Below are 17837 nucleotides of genomic sequence, written 5' to 3' on the forward strand. Positions count from 1 at the left end.
CTAATTTGAAATGCGTTCTGTGGTCCATACTCTACCTATACCGTATTTTTGTTTCCAGGGCCAGTGCATTCCACATTGTGGGATATACATACTGTGAACACAGAGGTACTAAAACTGAATTGGTCAAAGCTCTTCATGGGGTACAATCAAAAGTCTACACAGGCCAGATCAATATGTGAAAAACATGGACACCACATCACACTGACCATGGTTTCAACTCATCGTGGTGTCTAATTGAGCTGATTGGGTATATGCTTTGGGGCACACCTTTCTTCATGATCCTTGCCATGCAGGATTTAGAGTTTTGCTTTTTATATTGCTTACATATGGTTTGATGGAAGGGGTTCTACTCTATTTTCCACCAGGTAAATAACCATTGCTGCAGTATCCACACCAGTTAATAATAACAATCAGTAACAGAATTGAATGAAAATAATGCTTTGCCCCATTCTAAAAAGCTCTGCATCAGTTTTATCCGATAAATTGATGAGCAGCTGTAAACAAATGACAAGAGGTATGAAAGACCAATAGCCCCATCTAGTGGTCAAAGAAGCCACTGCTACTACCCTGACCTTTCTCAAACTTCTTTGCTTCTTTCCCTGAGGATTCAAGAGCTAATATTCACTTTCTAGCATCCGCTCAGCCCAAGGCTGTGTGCCGCTGCTGTCCACACCACCTCTTATCTTACACTGGGAAACTTACAGAGGGACAGAAGAGGGGAGGGGGAAAAAAGGAGAGTCCCTATATGCTTAATGGCTTAGATGAGATGTAGATAACTTTCTACCAACAGATGTCAGACATAGAGAAGCTTTGAAGTTACTTAATATGAATAAGCACATAATAAAATAGAAAATACCCAAAACAAGAATTCTCATATACTACTTGTGTCCTATATATGTGTGTGGTAAGTGTAAATAGTGTTGTTGTTGCGTCACTTGCGCCCCTGAGGACACAAAGAGTCATCATCAAATCAGTCATGTACCTTAGATGGGGAGGTCACAGGTGGACGGGGGTGGGGAAGCCACACAGGTTTTCAACTGTAGCGTGTGGTGTCGGTGCTCGTCTGTGTCTTGTTGTTTGTTTCTTTTCTTATTTACAAGCTTGTGTTTTTAAATGAGTGAATAAAGTATTAAATACATCTTCGGGCCGACCTCATCTTTTGATAGCACTACGTGTTGAAGATGTTGAAAGGTGGCAAAAGCAGTTCAAAGGAAAGTAACATTTTTATTTAAATATCAGAATCAGAATCATTTGTATTGGCCAAGTAGACTATGTGTATACATACAAGGAATTTGACTCCAGTTTTACATTACTCTCAATGTGCATACACAAAATACCATAAATAAATAGGACAACAAGATAGATAGATAGATAGATAGATAGATAGATAGATAGATAGATAGATAGATAGATAGATAGATAGATAGATAGATAGATAGATAGATAGATACAAATAGACATAAACTACTAAGTGTAATGGATGCTAGAATAAATATTTTTGTGTAGGTATTTTAATGTACATCTTAGGAAACTAACTTAATAGAGAGAATATAACTTTATTTTTTCTCATTTTCTAATATTTTATTAATTAGTATTTATTACCTTTCCTAGAGCGAGATGACGCCTTGGACGGCAGCCTCATTGTGTTGTTGCTCATTGTTTTGTCTTGTTTTGTTTGTTAGATTTTGCAGATATCATTACTCACACACAGAATTCCCATTTTCCCAATTTTTTGGCACATTCCTGTACAACTCTTCACTCATTTATTTAAGTATCCGGCCATATTATGCATATTCTCTCTCTATTTGTATATATTGTCTCCTTTCATTGTCTCTATTTCTATCTTTATTTATAATTTTCTATCTTTAAACTTACCTTAAACTTAACCTTAAATCCCTTGTATGTGAAAACCTACTTGGCAATAAACCAGATCCTTATCCAAGTAGAAATAGTGAGTGCAAAGCATCGACAATATATATATATATATATATAGGTGCCATACGTACTTTATACCAGTTGGTGGCGGTAATGCACCATGACGTTGTTTGCCAACTGCCACATAGCAACAAGAACGTGAAGAAGAAGCCGTAACGTAGCAAGTCAACCTGGGGAGGACGGCGGCGGCGGCGGTGGTTGTTAGCGTTACTGTTGCCAAAGCATTTGGATAAGGTAACTAAGATGGGAACAGCGCAGTCTGAGTTTAAAAAGTCTGTGAAACTGCATTTACTGTAAGTAATATTTCTGCATGTGGTTTCCAACACACAAAAAAGAAGTAACAGTTGACTGAAGTAAGACAGCTCGTTGTCTGGCTTTCTGTCATGGTAGAGGCGGAACACATGCTGAACGTCAGGAGCTAAACGCTAACCTGCTAGCTTCAGCCGCCGACGTAGACCCTAAGTAACGTACAACGAAAACAGTTATATATTATATTTAATTTCTGCCAATAGATCCTCCTAAATGTTACACATTTTTTTTAAAATGTGAGCAAAACACAGCGAACACTAACTTGACAACAGCTGTCATCTGAATTCAGACTCATAGTGACATATGAGGTGTTGTACTGTAGATTTAAAGACTAAATATGCAGTTATTGAGGGGGTGCCCACTTGACAACCCTGTAGGCTTCCCTGCACTCTTACACTCGTACACAATTTCTTATTGATCTATTAATAAGCCTTGTACAAGTAGATAAACACTGCTGGACACTTGAGTGGCTTATGGCATTTAAATGAAGCTGTCTATTCAAGCCAGAGTTGGCAGCAGTGCAGTTTAGCATAAGTCAGTCAGGTTCCCAACCTTTTTTCCTTAAGGGACCTTTTTTTCTATCACTGAGTAAACTGATGACCCATGAGTGTATATATTTCAAATTATATTCAATGCATAACAATAATAGTACAGAACAACTGATAAATTGTATAGTGAACACAGTAACTGCAGGAAGTTTGTGTAAAACGAGCAATTTGGATGGACTTGATTCATTATTTTCCTGTGAATATTGTGTCAGAGTTGTGTTTTTCTAGTAATGAAAAACAATTCTCTATCTGTATTATCATTTTTTTTTATATTTTAACAATCATACACACTTAATAGGCTTCTTTTCTGACAAATTCAGTGTTTTTTTTATTCTTCCTGAGGCCTTATTGTTTTGTTAGTGCTTTTTTTTTTTTAACTGCATACTTTTCTAATGCAGGACAAGATAATCTTATGTTTAATAATAAGATGTTTACTTATACCCCTTAAAATCAAGAGGGCCTTGCGATGCCCCCGACCCCCAGGTTGAGAACCACTGGCCAAGCAAATACAATGTAGACATAAAGCCACTTCATTCTGCTAAGTATCTGTATTACTGTGGATTTGGATTGAAAGGCAGATTAAAGGTGTATTTGGCAAAGGTAGCAGAAGTACACTCAGTATTTACTCAAGTAGAACTTCTGATTCAACTTCTTTACTCAAGTAAAAGAGAAAGTACAGGCTCCGACATGTACTCAAAGTACTCGCTTGGTTTCTGACCTAATTGAAACTTCAAATAAGGTTGAGTCTCGATCTCTAGTCTGTTTCGTCCTGTTACGTTGTTTTCTGCGTGTTCGTCATGTTACATTCACTGATGGTGATGTTGGGAAGGCATTCAGTGATGCAAAATAAAACTCTTAATTCCCCTCAAATGCATTAAAGTAGCGAGCCTGTATTGAAAATGTAAGGAGTATAAAGTACAGATATTTGGGTAAAAGTAAAAAGTTGTCTGAAAAATAAATACTCAAGTACAGTACAGATTCCTGAAAACTACGTTGTTAGTTCCCACCTCTGGCATTAGGTCAAGGGTAGAGAGTGGTGTCATGGTGTCCAGTAGATTTATAGCGTCACTGGCATACTGTGGGGTCTAATTTTAGGTCAAGACATAATTTACCATGAATACTGGGCTTCTAAAGGAGTTATTGCCCAACTTTTGGCACATTTTACTGTGCATTGAAAGCTGTAGTTTTGTGTTTAACTGTTATTTTTTCAGTTGTTGGACTCCCACTACTGCCACAGGAGGGCGTATTTGTTTTGTTTTTAAGATATTCAGATAAGATATTCCTTTATTTGTCCCACAATGGTGAAATTCCAATGTTGCAGCAGCAAAGTGGATAGGGAAAAAACAGTATAAAAACAGTAGGAGTAGGAAAGATAATAAATAAAAATACTGTGTACAAGAGAAAAACAGTAAGAATCCACAACAGTAAGAATCCACAAACAACAGATAACACAAATAGTACAAATAGTAGCAGCAGCAGTTGCACATGGGCAGTAGATTGCACAAAAGACTTTTAGCATGAGACTCTTGAGAAATATTGTTGGATGCTCGCAAAATTGTCGTTTTATCTTGATTATCAATCTTGATTGAGGAGGCGCTCACATTTTATTCTAGTATCTTTAAAAAGACAGATGAAAGAAACCCTCTATTTGGAAACCCCACTCAGTTACACAAGGCAGTGGAGCAGAGGCGAGTTAGAAGTATGTATAAATTAGTCTTACATGTAGATATCTGAGGTCGGAGTTTTACGTTTTTTTTTCTTGTGTGAATCCTAATTGTTAAATCTTAATTCCTCACAGGCTGGTGTTTCATCATGCGGCGGGTGGAGCACGTTCCAGGGGCTTTCCAGGCCCCAGTGGACGTCCATGCCAGTGCGGATGGCCAGGTTTACATGTTCAAGAGGAGGCAGAATGAGTCTACTGTATCCTCAGATGATGAGGAGCTCAGTGTCATGGAGATGAGGCCACGGGTTTACCAAGAGCAGGAGCAGAGCAGCCTGAGGAACGTCCAGCTGCTGGAGCGGGAGGTGTTCGATGGAGACAGTCTCAACAAGCTTGCACTGCAATATGGCTGCAAGGTAAAGAATTTTGATAGTCACTGAAAGGTTTTTTTTGTTATTCCTGGCGCTAATCTCTTCAGCGGCATATTAAGTGTTGACATTTACGTGCCTTCATTCTTGTTTCTGTCAACAGGTGGCAGATATAAAGCGAGTGAACAACCTTATGCATGAACAAGATTTATTTGCGCTGAAATCCATCAAAATACCCGTTCAGAAACACAGCTTCTTAACCGAGACTTACACAGACTTAAGTGACCCTCAAGAAGAAATGCCACATTCATCTACCACACCAGTGAAGCCTCAGGACAGAGCCAGAGCCCAGCCACATCTGCAGGAGGTCACAGACTTTCTAATGGAGGTGGACCAGGATATCGAGAAACTGATTCAGACCACGAATGATCAAGATGAGGATTTCTTGGATAACTCGGAGAAACGCCATAGGTTTGGTTTCAGAGGACAGCGCCTGACCAGTCACGGTGCAGACTGGGGCATCCAGTGGTGGAACGCTGTAGTTGCTATGCTCCTGATTGGCATCGTCCTGCCGTTATTTTATGTCATTTATTTCAAAACAAAAGATAACGGAGTAGTTTCACCAACAGACAGTACTGGTGCCATACAGTCCTCCACCATTTCAAACATCTCAGGGACAGGCCTTGGTACATTATCAATAAACAGGATAGTGCATTCTTGAGTCCCATGAAACCGTAATCATTATTTAAGACTGTTGGGTTAGATGATCCTAGAAAAAGTAGGTGACAGTCAAGATAAAGCTTAAATCTCCTATCGTTTTTACTCTGTGCAATACCACCACATGTCTGTTTTATACTATAACTGTGATGCTTGAGGCAGAAACTTCACTGATTATCCTGAAGTGAAGCTAAATAGCTGCACCCTGTTCTAACAATTTAGGACACCAACATATCTTCGAAGAGCTTACTTGGAATACAGTTCGCTGAAATATTATTTTTGAATACTGTTGATTCTTTGTTTTGAAATTTTTTTGATGTTTGTTGAAATTACAGTTCCTCAGGTACTTTACTAAATTTGAGGTATTAAAGGGCCAGTGTGTAGGATTTGGTGGCATCTTGTGGTTAAGTTTCAGATTGCCGCCAACTGAACACCGCTGGTGTCTGTGTTGGGCAGGGAATCTGTAGCTAAAATGGCTTCTAAGGTAACACAAACATAACAATTTCTATATTCAGGTGATTATACACTAATGAAAACATACCGGTAAATATTATATTCCATTTCTGCCAATAGATCCTCCTAAATGTTACACACTGTACCTTTAAATGGTTATGCAAACATCTGCTTTGTAGGCATTTCTATTTTTTAATTTATTTGAATAGCACTAAATCATAACAGAAGTTATCTCAGGACACCTTTCATATAGAGCAGGTCTAGACCTGTGGCAAGAAAAAACTTCTTTAAGAGGCAGAAACCTTGAGCCGACCCAGCTCCAGGTAGCTTTACCACAACCTGCCTTTCCGTCAGTGCCTGTTTTAGTATCGACACATCAGGTGTTGTCACGTCAGTGTTAGGGCTGCACAATTAATCAAAATACATCTGGCCGAGTGCAATATCTAAATGGCAGAAGCTGCAATTGTTTGATAAAGGTAAAATGAAGAGAAATCCTGGCCTACGAATCTTGTTTTCCAGATTTAAGAAAACATGGTTGTTTGTTACAGTCCTCAACAAATGTCTCATCATCATGATGGTTTTTTTTGTAAAAAATGAAAAGAGTTATGCAAAAATTATCATCCCCACTAATTGGGGATCATATCGCAGTTGCAATATCTGTCAAAAATAATCGCAATATGATTGTTTTATCATATTTGTCCCAATACACTAATGTATTTTTTAACTTTTGCCTTAAAATGCTAAAATGGGAGATGCATTGTCTCCACCTGTCGCCAGAACCGTGTGAGGCAATCTGTATTTGACATGGGTTTGAGCATTATTTGTGTGCCTTGTTTGATGTAAGTTATTTTTTGTATCTGTGTTTTCATTGTTAAGTTATTGCCATGCACCTCATGTCTTCACTCTAGGTCTGAATACAGTGCCAAAGGTGTAAATTGTGTTTACGGTAAGAATCGGGTGCAATATACATTATCTTGTCAGGTTGTGTGTGTTCTTTTGACACCAGGCAATCTTTAAAAATCATTTTGAGAAAAAAAAGGATTCATCATAATAATGAAATAGTCTGAAGTGTGAGATATAGGAATGTGCCTTAAACCTTAAATATCAGATTTATGTAGTATTGCACACTCATCTTACATAATTAGATGGGTAGTTGAGTCCACTTGTAAAAGGTGGTGAATTTGTGTGGCTTGACCAATGCACTTTTTAAAGTCTGAAGTATTGTCATTTAATGAAACTGGAAACGTTGTTTTGTTGACATATTTTTCAAACTTTGAAGTCAATTTGTAAACTATTTTAGATGGACAGTTTGACACGATGGATGTTAAAGAATGTTTTTCTTCAGCATGTTCCTATTTGAATACAAGATTTATAGTGTGAAAGTGTCTGAATTGTTTTCTGGCAGCAAACAACAAATAGCAAATATACAACATGCATATATTGTGGAGCTATAGTATGTATTTTTGTTTGTACCTTTTAATACAAAGTGTACAATTCTTTATTAGTTGTAGTACCCACTGTTACCAAAAGATGGCAGCATGCACAAACAGTGTTGCTGGGATGTGTGTTTGTTTATGGAGGGATCTAGTTGAAACTTGACAGCTCCTGAGTAAAACAGCATGATTTTATGGTTTGATACATCTGTTTAGGATTAGTAGTTTATAACGTTTTTAATGATAATGAATGAGGCCAGCTGCTTGAGCGCTCTCATCATGTAAGTTTAGTGAACCAAATGTATATCTCAAATAGAGAACTTGAGATTGCTTCCTGGTAAGTCGGGAGTTAATTATACAACCCAAGGATGCAAGGTAGTTCTGTTAGGAGTTAGTTTTCCAATTTGGACACAATCTGTATTCACAATGAAATGCCAAATATACAAATGCAGAATGTGAGAAGCAACTCACAGGGATATTGAAACATTTGCTACATGACACAAACACCAAAGGTTATAGATTGACTCTAGTCTTATGGCATTGAGAGAAAAACCACAATGATTCCTTTAAAGTCTGAACCTGGGTATTAGGGTTAAGAGAAACTGTTGGTGTTTTACATTTCAAGCCAAAAAACACTCATCAATGTTGATTACAGATCCTAATGAGGCTTTTTTTAACTGCTGTAGCAACTTGAAAGAGCAGGGACAGCTGAATCGATTAAAATGAATAATAATGCATGTTTTCTACGTCAAATAGTAGTCCTATAGCCTACAAGAGAGGGGGAAAAACAAGCTGTATTAGTACTTTGAGACTCAAGAACAAAAGTTGTAGTTTAGCTCTACTGCTGCAGAGGCTCTATGCCTTTTATTATTCCATGACCTGAGACCCTCATCTCATAACTACAGCTCACGAACCCTGCTCTGATCTAGCTCCAGGCCGCAGAGCTCTGGCACCCTGCCAACTCCCAGGCTGAGTCTTATCCTACTGTTGATACATGGACACCCCCCCCCTTTTTTTCCTTTTACCTCCAACCTGGACACTTCTAATGCCTGCCTTTCTTCATTTGATGAAATCCATATCAAGTCTGCGGAAGACAGATTTACTTAATATAATCAGATTCTTACCTTCAACAATCCAAATATGGTGTCTGATTAGTATTACTGTCAGATTACACTCTATATATAACTATACAGGATTTAATTTAAATGTGATCAGGGTTGTTTTCCAACACATACATTAAATGGACATTTGCTTGTATATTTAAGGTAAAAATTAGTTAATCTACTTCAAGGTACAGTGTGTGGGGTTCTACATCTGGCATTGTAGTTGCAGATTGCAACTCATTCGCTTCATCCTCTCAAGTGTGTGCAAGAAACGCCAGGAGTGAAATACATTAAAAACACCAACAGCCCTATCAGGCGCCAGTTTTTGGTTTATTCGTTGTGGGCTACTGTAGAAAACATGGCGGTTCAACATGGTGGCCTTCACGGAAGTGTAGAAAAAGACGATTCATTGTAAGGTAACAAAAACACAACAATTCTTATTTTCAGGTGATTATTCACTAATGAAAACATACTATATTATATTCCATTTCTGCCGATGTATCCTCCTACATGTTAAACACTGGACCTTCAAACTATATTTATGCACACTCTGTATGGGTGTGTATTTAGGGGTGGTGTCCCAGAAAGCCTGGTTTTGAATCCAACACATTTTTTAGGGGGCAGAGCGTGCTTTTATGGAGGTGGGGGCTGAATCGGAGTGGGTTTTCCCCCTGAACAAAGCACAACCCTCCATACAGTCTTGGGTGGAGGGTAAATAGAGTGAAAAGATTCATGACCAATCCGAAGCTCTGCAGCTTTAAGAAGTTTGCACACTTGAGCAGCTGGCAGCGGGCCACTTGGCCAACATAAACAGCCCTAATCCTTTTTCCAAGGAGCTTTCAACACTCATCTCTCTGGCACATCGGCCACTGACTCACTCTCTCTCTCTCTCTCTCTCTCTCTCTCTGACATTCCTGTCCGTCTGCAGTTCTGTAGAGTCGGCACCAGGAGGCACTGTGGCCCTTAAGTGTAAATGCAGTTGGGTTTATGCTGTTGATCATTATTCACTGCTAAGGTATGTGCCTTCCTTTGATTTTCCCCTGAAGCGAAACAGGTCTCAGTTTTCACTCTTTCTTAGTGCAAATGGAGGCTTAGTTTCACGATGTCATGTTGACCTCAAACCCACAGAAGTATGGGTTGTTTGTCAAATTGGTGTTGACAAAAGTAAAGTGGGAACTTTCATATGGTTTTGATTCTTCACCTCCAGACACTTTCATTCAAATCAAGTTTTTGGTGAAAGGTTAACAGTAGTTTTTTTTTAAGCTTGTCTCCAGTTTTAATGCTTTAAAATGAAAACTCATAGATAAGAATTGAAACTTTAAAATGCAGCCCAACAAAAAGTATATCAAAGTTTTTCATACACACTTCTTATATAAAATAAAAATAATAATTGTTAGGATTATAAACAGAAATACAATCATACATGATTTCTGTGAGAGAGAAGCTGAGGTCTGTTTCTGTGGGGGCAGGGAGATCCAGGGTTTTGATTTCCTCTGCTCCCGGGGGGATTTGGCAGACACAGGGTAATTTGTAGTGAAATTTCCAGCACAGTTTGTTTTGCAGGTGGCTGAGAACGAAGGCAGGGCGTGGTGGGGAATGAGAGAAGCAATTTGCTGTCTATGGGCTGTGAATGTGTGTATTGTTGCACAGCAGTAGGTTTAGTGGCGGTAGCCGGTATTTGCTATGGTCAGGGCTGGATTGGTGGAAGGGAGGCAGCATTAGACGTTCATGGACTAACCATAAACACAACTGGTCTGTATATGCTGAGAAGGATTTCAATAAAATACCTTTTTCATTTGGGGAATTAAGGGATTTCTTTTGACGGCAATGTTAGATTATTGAAACTATCTGCACAAAAGAACTTAATTCAGAGCTTGAAAAGACTGTCAGTTTGACACAGGAGTCCTAAAAAGAGGGGAAAAAACTATTTCAATCTGTGGAAGAGGTCACATGACAAAGCAACATGAGTATGCATTCGAAGGTTCTTGCCAGAAGACATTTCAGTCTCACAGTCTTCGGAGTGGATTCAATTAAAAACTCTTCTCTTTGAATCCCCAGCCAGGATTTCAATGTATAAATCCATGCCAGATGTTACAGCGCCACTTGAAGAACACACAAGGTGTCAAGGAACCAGCCCAGATTGTTTAATGCGTTTTTATCAGCATATCTTTTATCTTATGAGAAACATATATGTGTTCTACAAAAACTTATCTACAAGAGAAAACAGAAAATATGCTATCAAGGAACAATTAATATTGCCCTAATATAATACAATATGGGATTTTTCTTTATGTAGGGGACATTGCAGTTGAATAAGAATGCATAATATATTGTATGCATGCTGTATGTTATCCATTAAGTCGGACTGTGTAAATAAGGGATCATCTGGAGACACAGCTGGCTGGAGAATGTGATGTTCTGTCAGTCATGTTCCTGCAGGGGCGGCTGTTTTTCTTTCGCCCCCGCTGTGGAGGAACCAATTGTGCAGCACCTGTTTTACATTCCACCCGAGGTTTGAGGAGTCCTCAATTCAGGGACGGTCCAAGTCAAAACTAGACAGATAGAGTATATAAAGAGGGCAAAGTTGTATAGTCTTTCATTATTGTTGTCTCTTGAATCCTCGTGGCACCTCTTAGACATCAGTATGTATGAGCAGTACTAACCACGTAAAAAACGTCTTCCAAGGGTAATATTTATACACTGTTGATTTATAGGTTATATAAATGTATTTCTATACATGTTAGAATGTTTTTTGGAGGAATGAAATTGTGTCGTATAATGATGAATAGATTTCCTCGATTTCGTGATTCCTGTTCCTTGAGCAGTATGATCTCTAGCAGAGGCTGCTCTTTGAATCTTGATAACATTAGAGTCAAAATGTTACTCATTTATCATAGTTAATTTAATATAGATAAAACATTAATAAGGCATTAAATGATACATAATAAAACATGTTAAAAGATGTGTTTAACAAATGCAGTGCTCTTGTAGAAATGTCGCACAGTATTGTACATCAATTGTACATCTTTATCACAGAGGGAACGGTGAATCAGGGGAAAAAAATTATCAAACTTGGTGAGACAGAAGGGAAAATACTGAAATCAAGAAACACATTACACACGATGCTGTAGATATCTGCAGATTTCCCATCCTCATCCCCCAACCCAGCCATGTGAACTTTGATATTGTCAAACATTTCTGATAAATCACTGAAATAATGAATGTCTGATCTTTAGCCTGGATCTTTTTTAATTTACCTGCATTATTTTGAAAAATCTTATATACAAATCCAATTCAAATACTTTTTCTATATGATTCTGCTGTTGTCCTGCAATGACCATAATGATACGACTGATGTACTCAGAAAATTGCACATATAGTAATTAGGGTTGGAAATAAGCACCAGCCATGAGCCCAATGCTGGTAAAATGGACTTCAAACACAAAATAATGATTTACTATAGAGTTTTACGGCTTCATTTTTTTAATAGCTATTACGTAAATCTAGAGTAACACATAAGAGAAATTATAATACTACAAATATATAGCATACATTATGAAATATATTGAACTCCTCTTTCTCACTTAAACTTGTTTAATATGACATCTTTTTTTGCATATCCTATCGAGTTTTTCATTTTTGAGACAGAAGCAGTAAATTAGCTTGTGGTGTTGCAGAACTGGTTTAAGATTTCCCCAAAAAGTCAGGTTTGTGTTACTGGGTGTCAGCAGTTTAAAAAGTCTAACTGTATCTTATCTAAAGTGATGTTGCTGGGATTGTATACTCTCTCATATAAACTCTGCATTGTGTCCTTGTTAGCTGTAAAGAACAATGTAAAATCCTGGCAGGAAGAAAGAATCCACTGAGACAGGCATGGATGAGGAGAGGATAATGGGTTGGACATGCTTCTCCAAATCACTGGATGCAACTCAACTGAGCACCTGCTTGGCTTGAAGGAGCCCAACAAGACATAAACCCATATTGAGCCTCCTCAATATGGGCTCTCAGTACTCTGATAGTATATTACACCTGCAGTGCTGGTGAAATTAACCCCTTACCTGCAATGTCTACATGTAACTGAAACTAGCCTCACTTGCAGAAGCTTTTTGTAAAACACTTTTAATTGTTGGGAACAATTAAACCAGATCTCTCTACACAATATACTCCCTTCAGAGATACTGAAAAACAATGCACCTAGACATTCACAATAAACATTTAAATTACTGATGAGGTTATTACAAGAGGTAATCAGGTGTAAATTGGAGGAAAGAATACAGCGTGAATTAAGAGGTTCATTTTCTCTATTATTTTCTCTATTAGGGGAGTGAATGATTTCTCATTGCCTTTTCTTGCAAATTGTAGATGCCAAATTAAACACTTTAAACGCATTGGTTTTTAAATATCTGGCCAAAGAGACCATTTTACCTTTCTATTTTCAGCCCCTGAGACATTTTCAAGGCCGTAACAGAGAATCAGGCCTCTTGATCTAAGCTGCAGAACTGTGTACGTAACAGCTGTGTCAGACCAGGTGCAAACTGTTCAGTTCTCCAGTCTCAGGCACAATTTATACCATAATTCCTGGCGGATAATTCGTCGCTCCCTACTGCCAGATGAACACTATTAAAACTGGATGGTTTTTTTTAACTGGAACTGGAATGCCCCCCCCCCACACACACACACACACTGGTGGGCTCCTGTTATTAACAGACATTTCTTGTTCTGTGGTTTTACTCCACAGGATTTTCGTGAAATAAAAGGGAGTATAATGCAAGTATGCACTGTAGAAAGTGTTAATGTTATGAAAATCCTCCGCTGACGCCTTCGTTCGAGTCACATCACACCAAGTGTATTGTTAACAACTGGAACAATGTTGTGGAAATATTGTGAAAACACAATATAACTGTAATTATGCCAGGAGACAAACAGCACCCCAGCTGTGAGCCCAATACAGCAATTTGTTTGGAAGATGACATGGGTAATGAGAACCACTTGCTGCTGGACTCCATAAATTCTGTCAGGGTTTGGAGGTTGCAGGGCTCAATACTCTGCTCATCCCTCTGAAGTACTTGAAAAACATTCATTGCATGTCACGCTGAGAGATGCCGAATTTCCTGCCATTCCCAGATGTTCCCGTGCAGATGTTCTCAGAGGAGTCTTTCAAAGGAAAAGTTATTTGCTTGTGAAAGCTGCGCTCATGTTTGCCTTTGCTCACACGTCCATGCAAAAGTCAGCGATGGCAAATCATTCAGCCTTAAGTTTCTGTTCAGAAACACAACAAATTAAATGAATAGAATGAAATAAACCTGTACATACTTAAAGTGGATGTGTTCAGTTTCGATTTTGTATAAACAAGAAAATACAAGTGGTAAAGCAATGTGGTTCTAATGGGATTTTCTAATGTCTGTGATTGTGTTTCAAAGATTAGAATAGAAAATAATAAGCATATCATTGAGCATTTCATTATTTAAAATTATTTTACTGGAGGGCATGTTTTTGTTTGTCTTTAATATTGACCATTAAAAGATTGCATCTTATCCCGCAGCTGCATTTTACGCCTTCACGCTTTACTGACACAGACATGTAGCAGGCAGTGACTTTCAAGCGAAGCCCCACTGAATGGCGAGGTCAAACGAAGTTGATCAAAACATGATAGAGGACTTGGTCAACAATGAGAATGGAGGTAGGGAACAAGCATCTATCTCTCATCACAGGGCTCACAAAGCTGCCATACACGTGGGACTACTCGTCAGCCCGTTCCCTTTGGCGAGTGACTCCTGATCCAAGGCCAGATAAAGACAGAGAGACAGATCCTTTATACTTCAAGACTGAATTGTAGCCTTGAAGATTATATGGCATTGGAGAGACAGACAAAAACTGGCTGTGGGAGGACTGATGTGAGATCTGACCCTGAATCCTTGCTCTTATTCTGAAATGCTGTATTGATGCCAGAATATGCAGACTTGAGAGATGTAAACTGATCTGTGTGTTTTTGTGTACACATTCAGGTTGATCGGTCATTAATTGTGCTTGCAGTCTATGGACGCAAGCAGATCCTTCAGGAGATTACAACAATCAAATCCAGTGTATAAACTGAGGGCAGTGGGTTCGATTTTGTGTGCTCTTCTGCATGTGAAATGAAAAACTAAAAGTGTGGGACACAAACAGGAAAATCAGGGGTCACAGATGTGCAGTCCAGTTTACTATAGCTCTCCGAATCTCAGTCAGCCTTTCTTGTGGTCAGTGTTCTGTCAGTATAAATGAGAGGTGAATGTCAGTGTCTCATATTGATCTCTACAGAATATTGGTTGTACTGACACTTTAATTGGAGAGAAGTGCAGCAGGAATATTGGCTTTGTTGGTCTGACTGACACACGGTCATTCTGCTCAAAAAACTGTCTTTAGAAATGACATCCTTAAAGGGCCAGTGTGTAGCATTTAGCAGAATCTATTGGCTGAGATGGGATATAATGTCTATAGGTATATTTTCATTAATATATAATTAACTGAAATTAAAAATCATTATGCTGTTGTTTCCTTAGAAGGAGCTGTTTTTATCTACAGGGGGAACAAGTCCTCTTCCACAGAGGCCGCCATGTTTCTACAGTAGCCCAGAATGGACAAACAAAACATTGGCTCTAGATAGGGCCTTTTGCATTTTCCACAAGTTTCGCTGCAGCCACAGTAGTTTCTCCTGCACACTTGGAAGAGGCGAATGAGGCAAAGGCGTTGCAATCAGATTAAACAAGACCTCATAGTTTGCAGCTCTGTGTTGTACTTAAAGCCAAAGGTGCTTTGAGCTAAATGCTAACGTCAGTATTTTGCTTACATTCTTCTTCCATGTTCTGTATCTTAGTTACAGAACGTGTTAGCATGCTAAGATTTGCTAATTGGCACTAAATTCAACATACAGATGAGGCTGATGGGAATGTCGTTGTTTTTGCAGGTGTTCCTGGCCTTAAATATCCGTTCCAAATTTCATGGCAATCCATGAGCTATTATCCTGGCACCGCCAGACCAATTTGCAGGTGCCGGAGCAAATGAAAGATTATGAGCTCAGCAGATTCATCTGGTTCTCAGGCTCAAGAACCATTTCACTCAAAACCAAAATTGGTGTCAGTAAATGAAAAGTCAGAGGACCACAAAACACTGTAGAATTGATCATCTGGGGACCATGAATGTCGGTAGAAAATTTCATAGCAATTGATCCAAGAGGTATTTCAATCTGGACCAACCGACCGACTGACTGACATTGCCATCCCTAGTGTCACACTGCTAGCAGAGCTAAAAACATATCACATACAAGAAAAATGTGAAGTACAAATCATTACTACTTAGAAAAAGATGACCAATGTGCCAGGAGAATCTGAGTGAACTGTCTGACTAAGCCCCAAAAATATTTTAAGTAGGTCTCTAACATGCAGCCTTTCTAAAATTTCTGGAGCAAGTTATTATGGGATGATAGTGTCCTTCCCTTTTGTAATAATTGGTAAAAAGATGATGAAGATGAAGCACGTTTTCCTCGACATTCTTAAGAGTATTTTCTCTGTTAGAAACCAAGCTAATCAACACTTTTCAACAGTGCGTAGAGATGCTCACCACTTCAATAGTACCAAGATAGCAATCAGGATTAGTGGAATATGCCCCTTGAGAAATGTAAGCTCTTTTCCCTGTGCCTCTCAGCTCTGGAATAAACATACAAGCAGCCCAAGACTTGTGTACAGAGAAAGATCATAGACGGCTGAGCTTCAGATTTGCTGTGGTCTGTCTTAATACTGTAGATGATGCTGAATATTCAAACAGAGTCAAGCATGCACAGGCTTCTTCTTTTTTAAATAGTGCAAATGAAAGATTTACAAACTTGCAAAATGTTTTACAAGAGAACTGTTTTCTTTTACGCATCGAGAAATTAAATGAAGATCGACAGTCTTTATTGTCCTAGCAATTAAAAAAAATATATACCGGTATATATAAAACTAACTATAATCTGGTTCTAACTCTGAATAGAGATGGCACGTACTTTTCATGCATGTAATGAAGTCTATAAATAGTCCTAATTTTGATGGCTTCAGATTTGATTCATGGAGAAACACTTGACTTGCCTGACTTGTGTCACAACTCTTCAACTTGATTGTAATATGATGACTTGCTTTTATTAATGCACTATAAAATCACACTTACTCATTCTCTCCTCCCTCTGGAATTGATATGATTTTCCTCGTGTTGATATGTTTTTCTGACCTGATTTGTGCTCCCATGGATACAGCTGTCGTGGAGGAAGAGTGGGGGAATGGAAAACATGATTCCTTTCTATGCTTGGAGGTACGTAGTACACAGACTGTATGTGTGAGTCAAAGTGATGACAATGAAGCCTCCAACACACTGTAACCTGATGCAAAAGGTCAGACTTTGTTCTGCACTTGAAAACACAGTAAGCCACTCAAATCAGTGGGTAGGTTTTAGGTTCATGTACTGTGACTTCTGTAACTACTACCCTGTAGTACTTCTACATCTGTGGCAGACATTGAGTCATAAAATATGAAGATTGTGTAGCTCAACAGTAAAAGTCTGAACAGTAAACAAACACAAGGATGAGACAGAGCCTTGACTCTTAGTCCAGCATCTCAGTGATCAGACATTCCTTTATCAATATTAAGTAACTGTTGTGGTGAACTTTGGCTTCTTCTTTCTTACTTGACTTGGAAAGAGCTTGGCAGGTCTGACTTGAGACTTGAAAAGAAGGACCTGGGACTAGTTCCGGCACTTTGACTTCATGTTGTAGTTGACGTGGAACTCAGAAAAATACTTTTAAGAGGCAGATTAATTTATTTCTAACTTGTTTTTAACCATGTTAGCTGTAAGGGATAGTGATATTGGTTAGTCTGTCCGTCCACTGCTTTGGTCCAAAATTAAAGATCTCAACAATTTTCACTTTTATTAATCCATGAACTTTGGTACAGATATCAATTGAACGCAAGGATGAATCCCAATAGCTTTGGTGATTCTCTGACTATTCATCTAGTGTCAAAAACAGGACGATTTTCTCTTATCCAGTAAAATATCTGAACATCTGCTGGAAGGATTGGTACCAAATTTTCTACAAACATTCATGGTTCCCAGATGATGTATCCTAATGACTTTGATGGTCTCCTGACTTTTCCTCTTCCGCCACACGTTGACATTGGCTAGATTGCCATGAAATTTTATACATATTCATGTTCCCCACAGAATAAAACAGAATAACTTGAGCTATTCTTTAGCTTTTCATCTAGCACCACAAGTAGCTGTCTTTCAAAGGACTGGTGGGTAGGATA

General features: G+C 38.5%; 1 protein-coding gene across 2 annotated transcripts; it reads left to right on the forward strand.

The window, feature by feature from the left end:
- The first annotated feature begins 2081 nt into the window (after positions 1 to 2081).
- On the forward strand, positions 2082 to 7372 carry lysmd4 (LysM, putative peptidoglycan-binding, domain containing 4). Of its 2 annotated transcripts, none has more exons than XM_051382538.1 (3): positions 2082 to 2169; positions 4591 to 4868; positions 4984 to 7372. In XM_051382538.1, exons 2-3 carry the CDS (start codon positions 4605 to 4607, stop codon positions 5539 to 5541), a joined length of 822 nt encoding a protein of 273 aa, XP_051238498.1. In that variant the 5' UTR covers positions 2082 to 2169; positions 4591 to 4604; the 3' UTR covers positions 5542 to 7372. The 2 variants fall into 2 exon arrangements, with proteins under 2 accessions (XP_051238498.1, XP_051238499.1); XM_051382539.1 differs by having other exon boundaries at positions 2106 to 2228.
- The last annotated feature ends 10465 nt before the right edge of the window (positions 7373 to 17837 follow it).

The sequence above is a fragment of the Dicentrarchus labrax genome, unplaced genomic scaffold (assembly GCF_905237075.1).
Source record: "Dicentrarchus labrax unplaced genomic scaffold, dlabrax2021, whole genome shotgun sequence".
NCBI classification, from domain to species: domain Eukaryota; kingdom Metazoa; phylum Chordata; class Actinopteri; family Moronidae; genus Dicentrarchus; species Dicentrarchus labrax.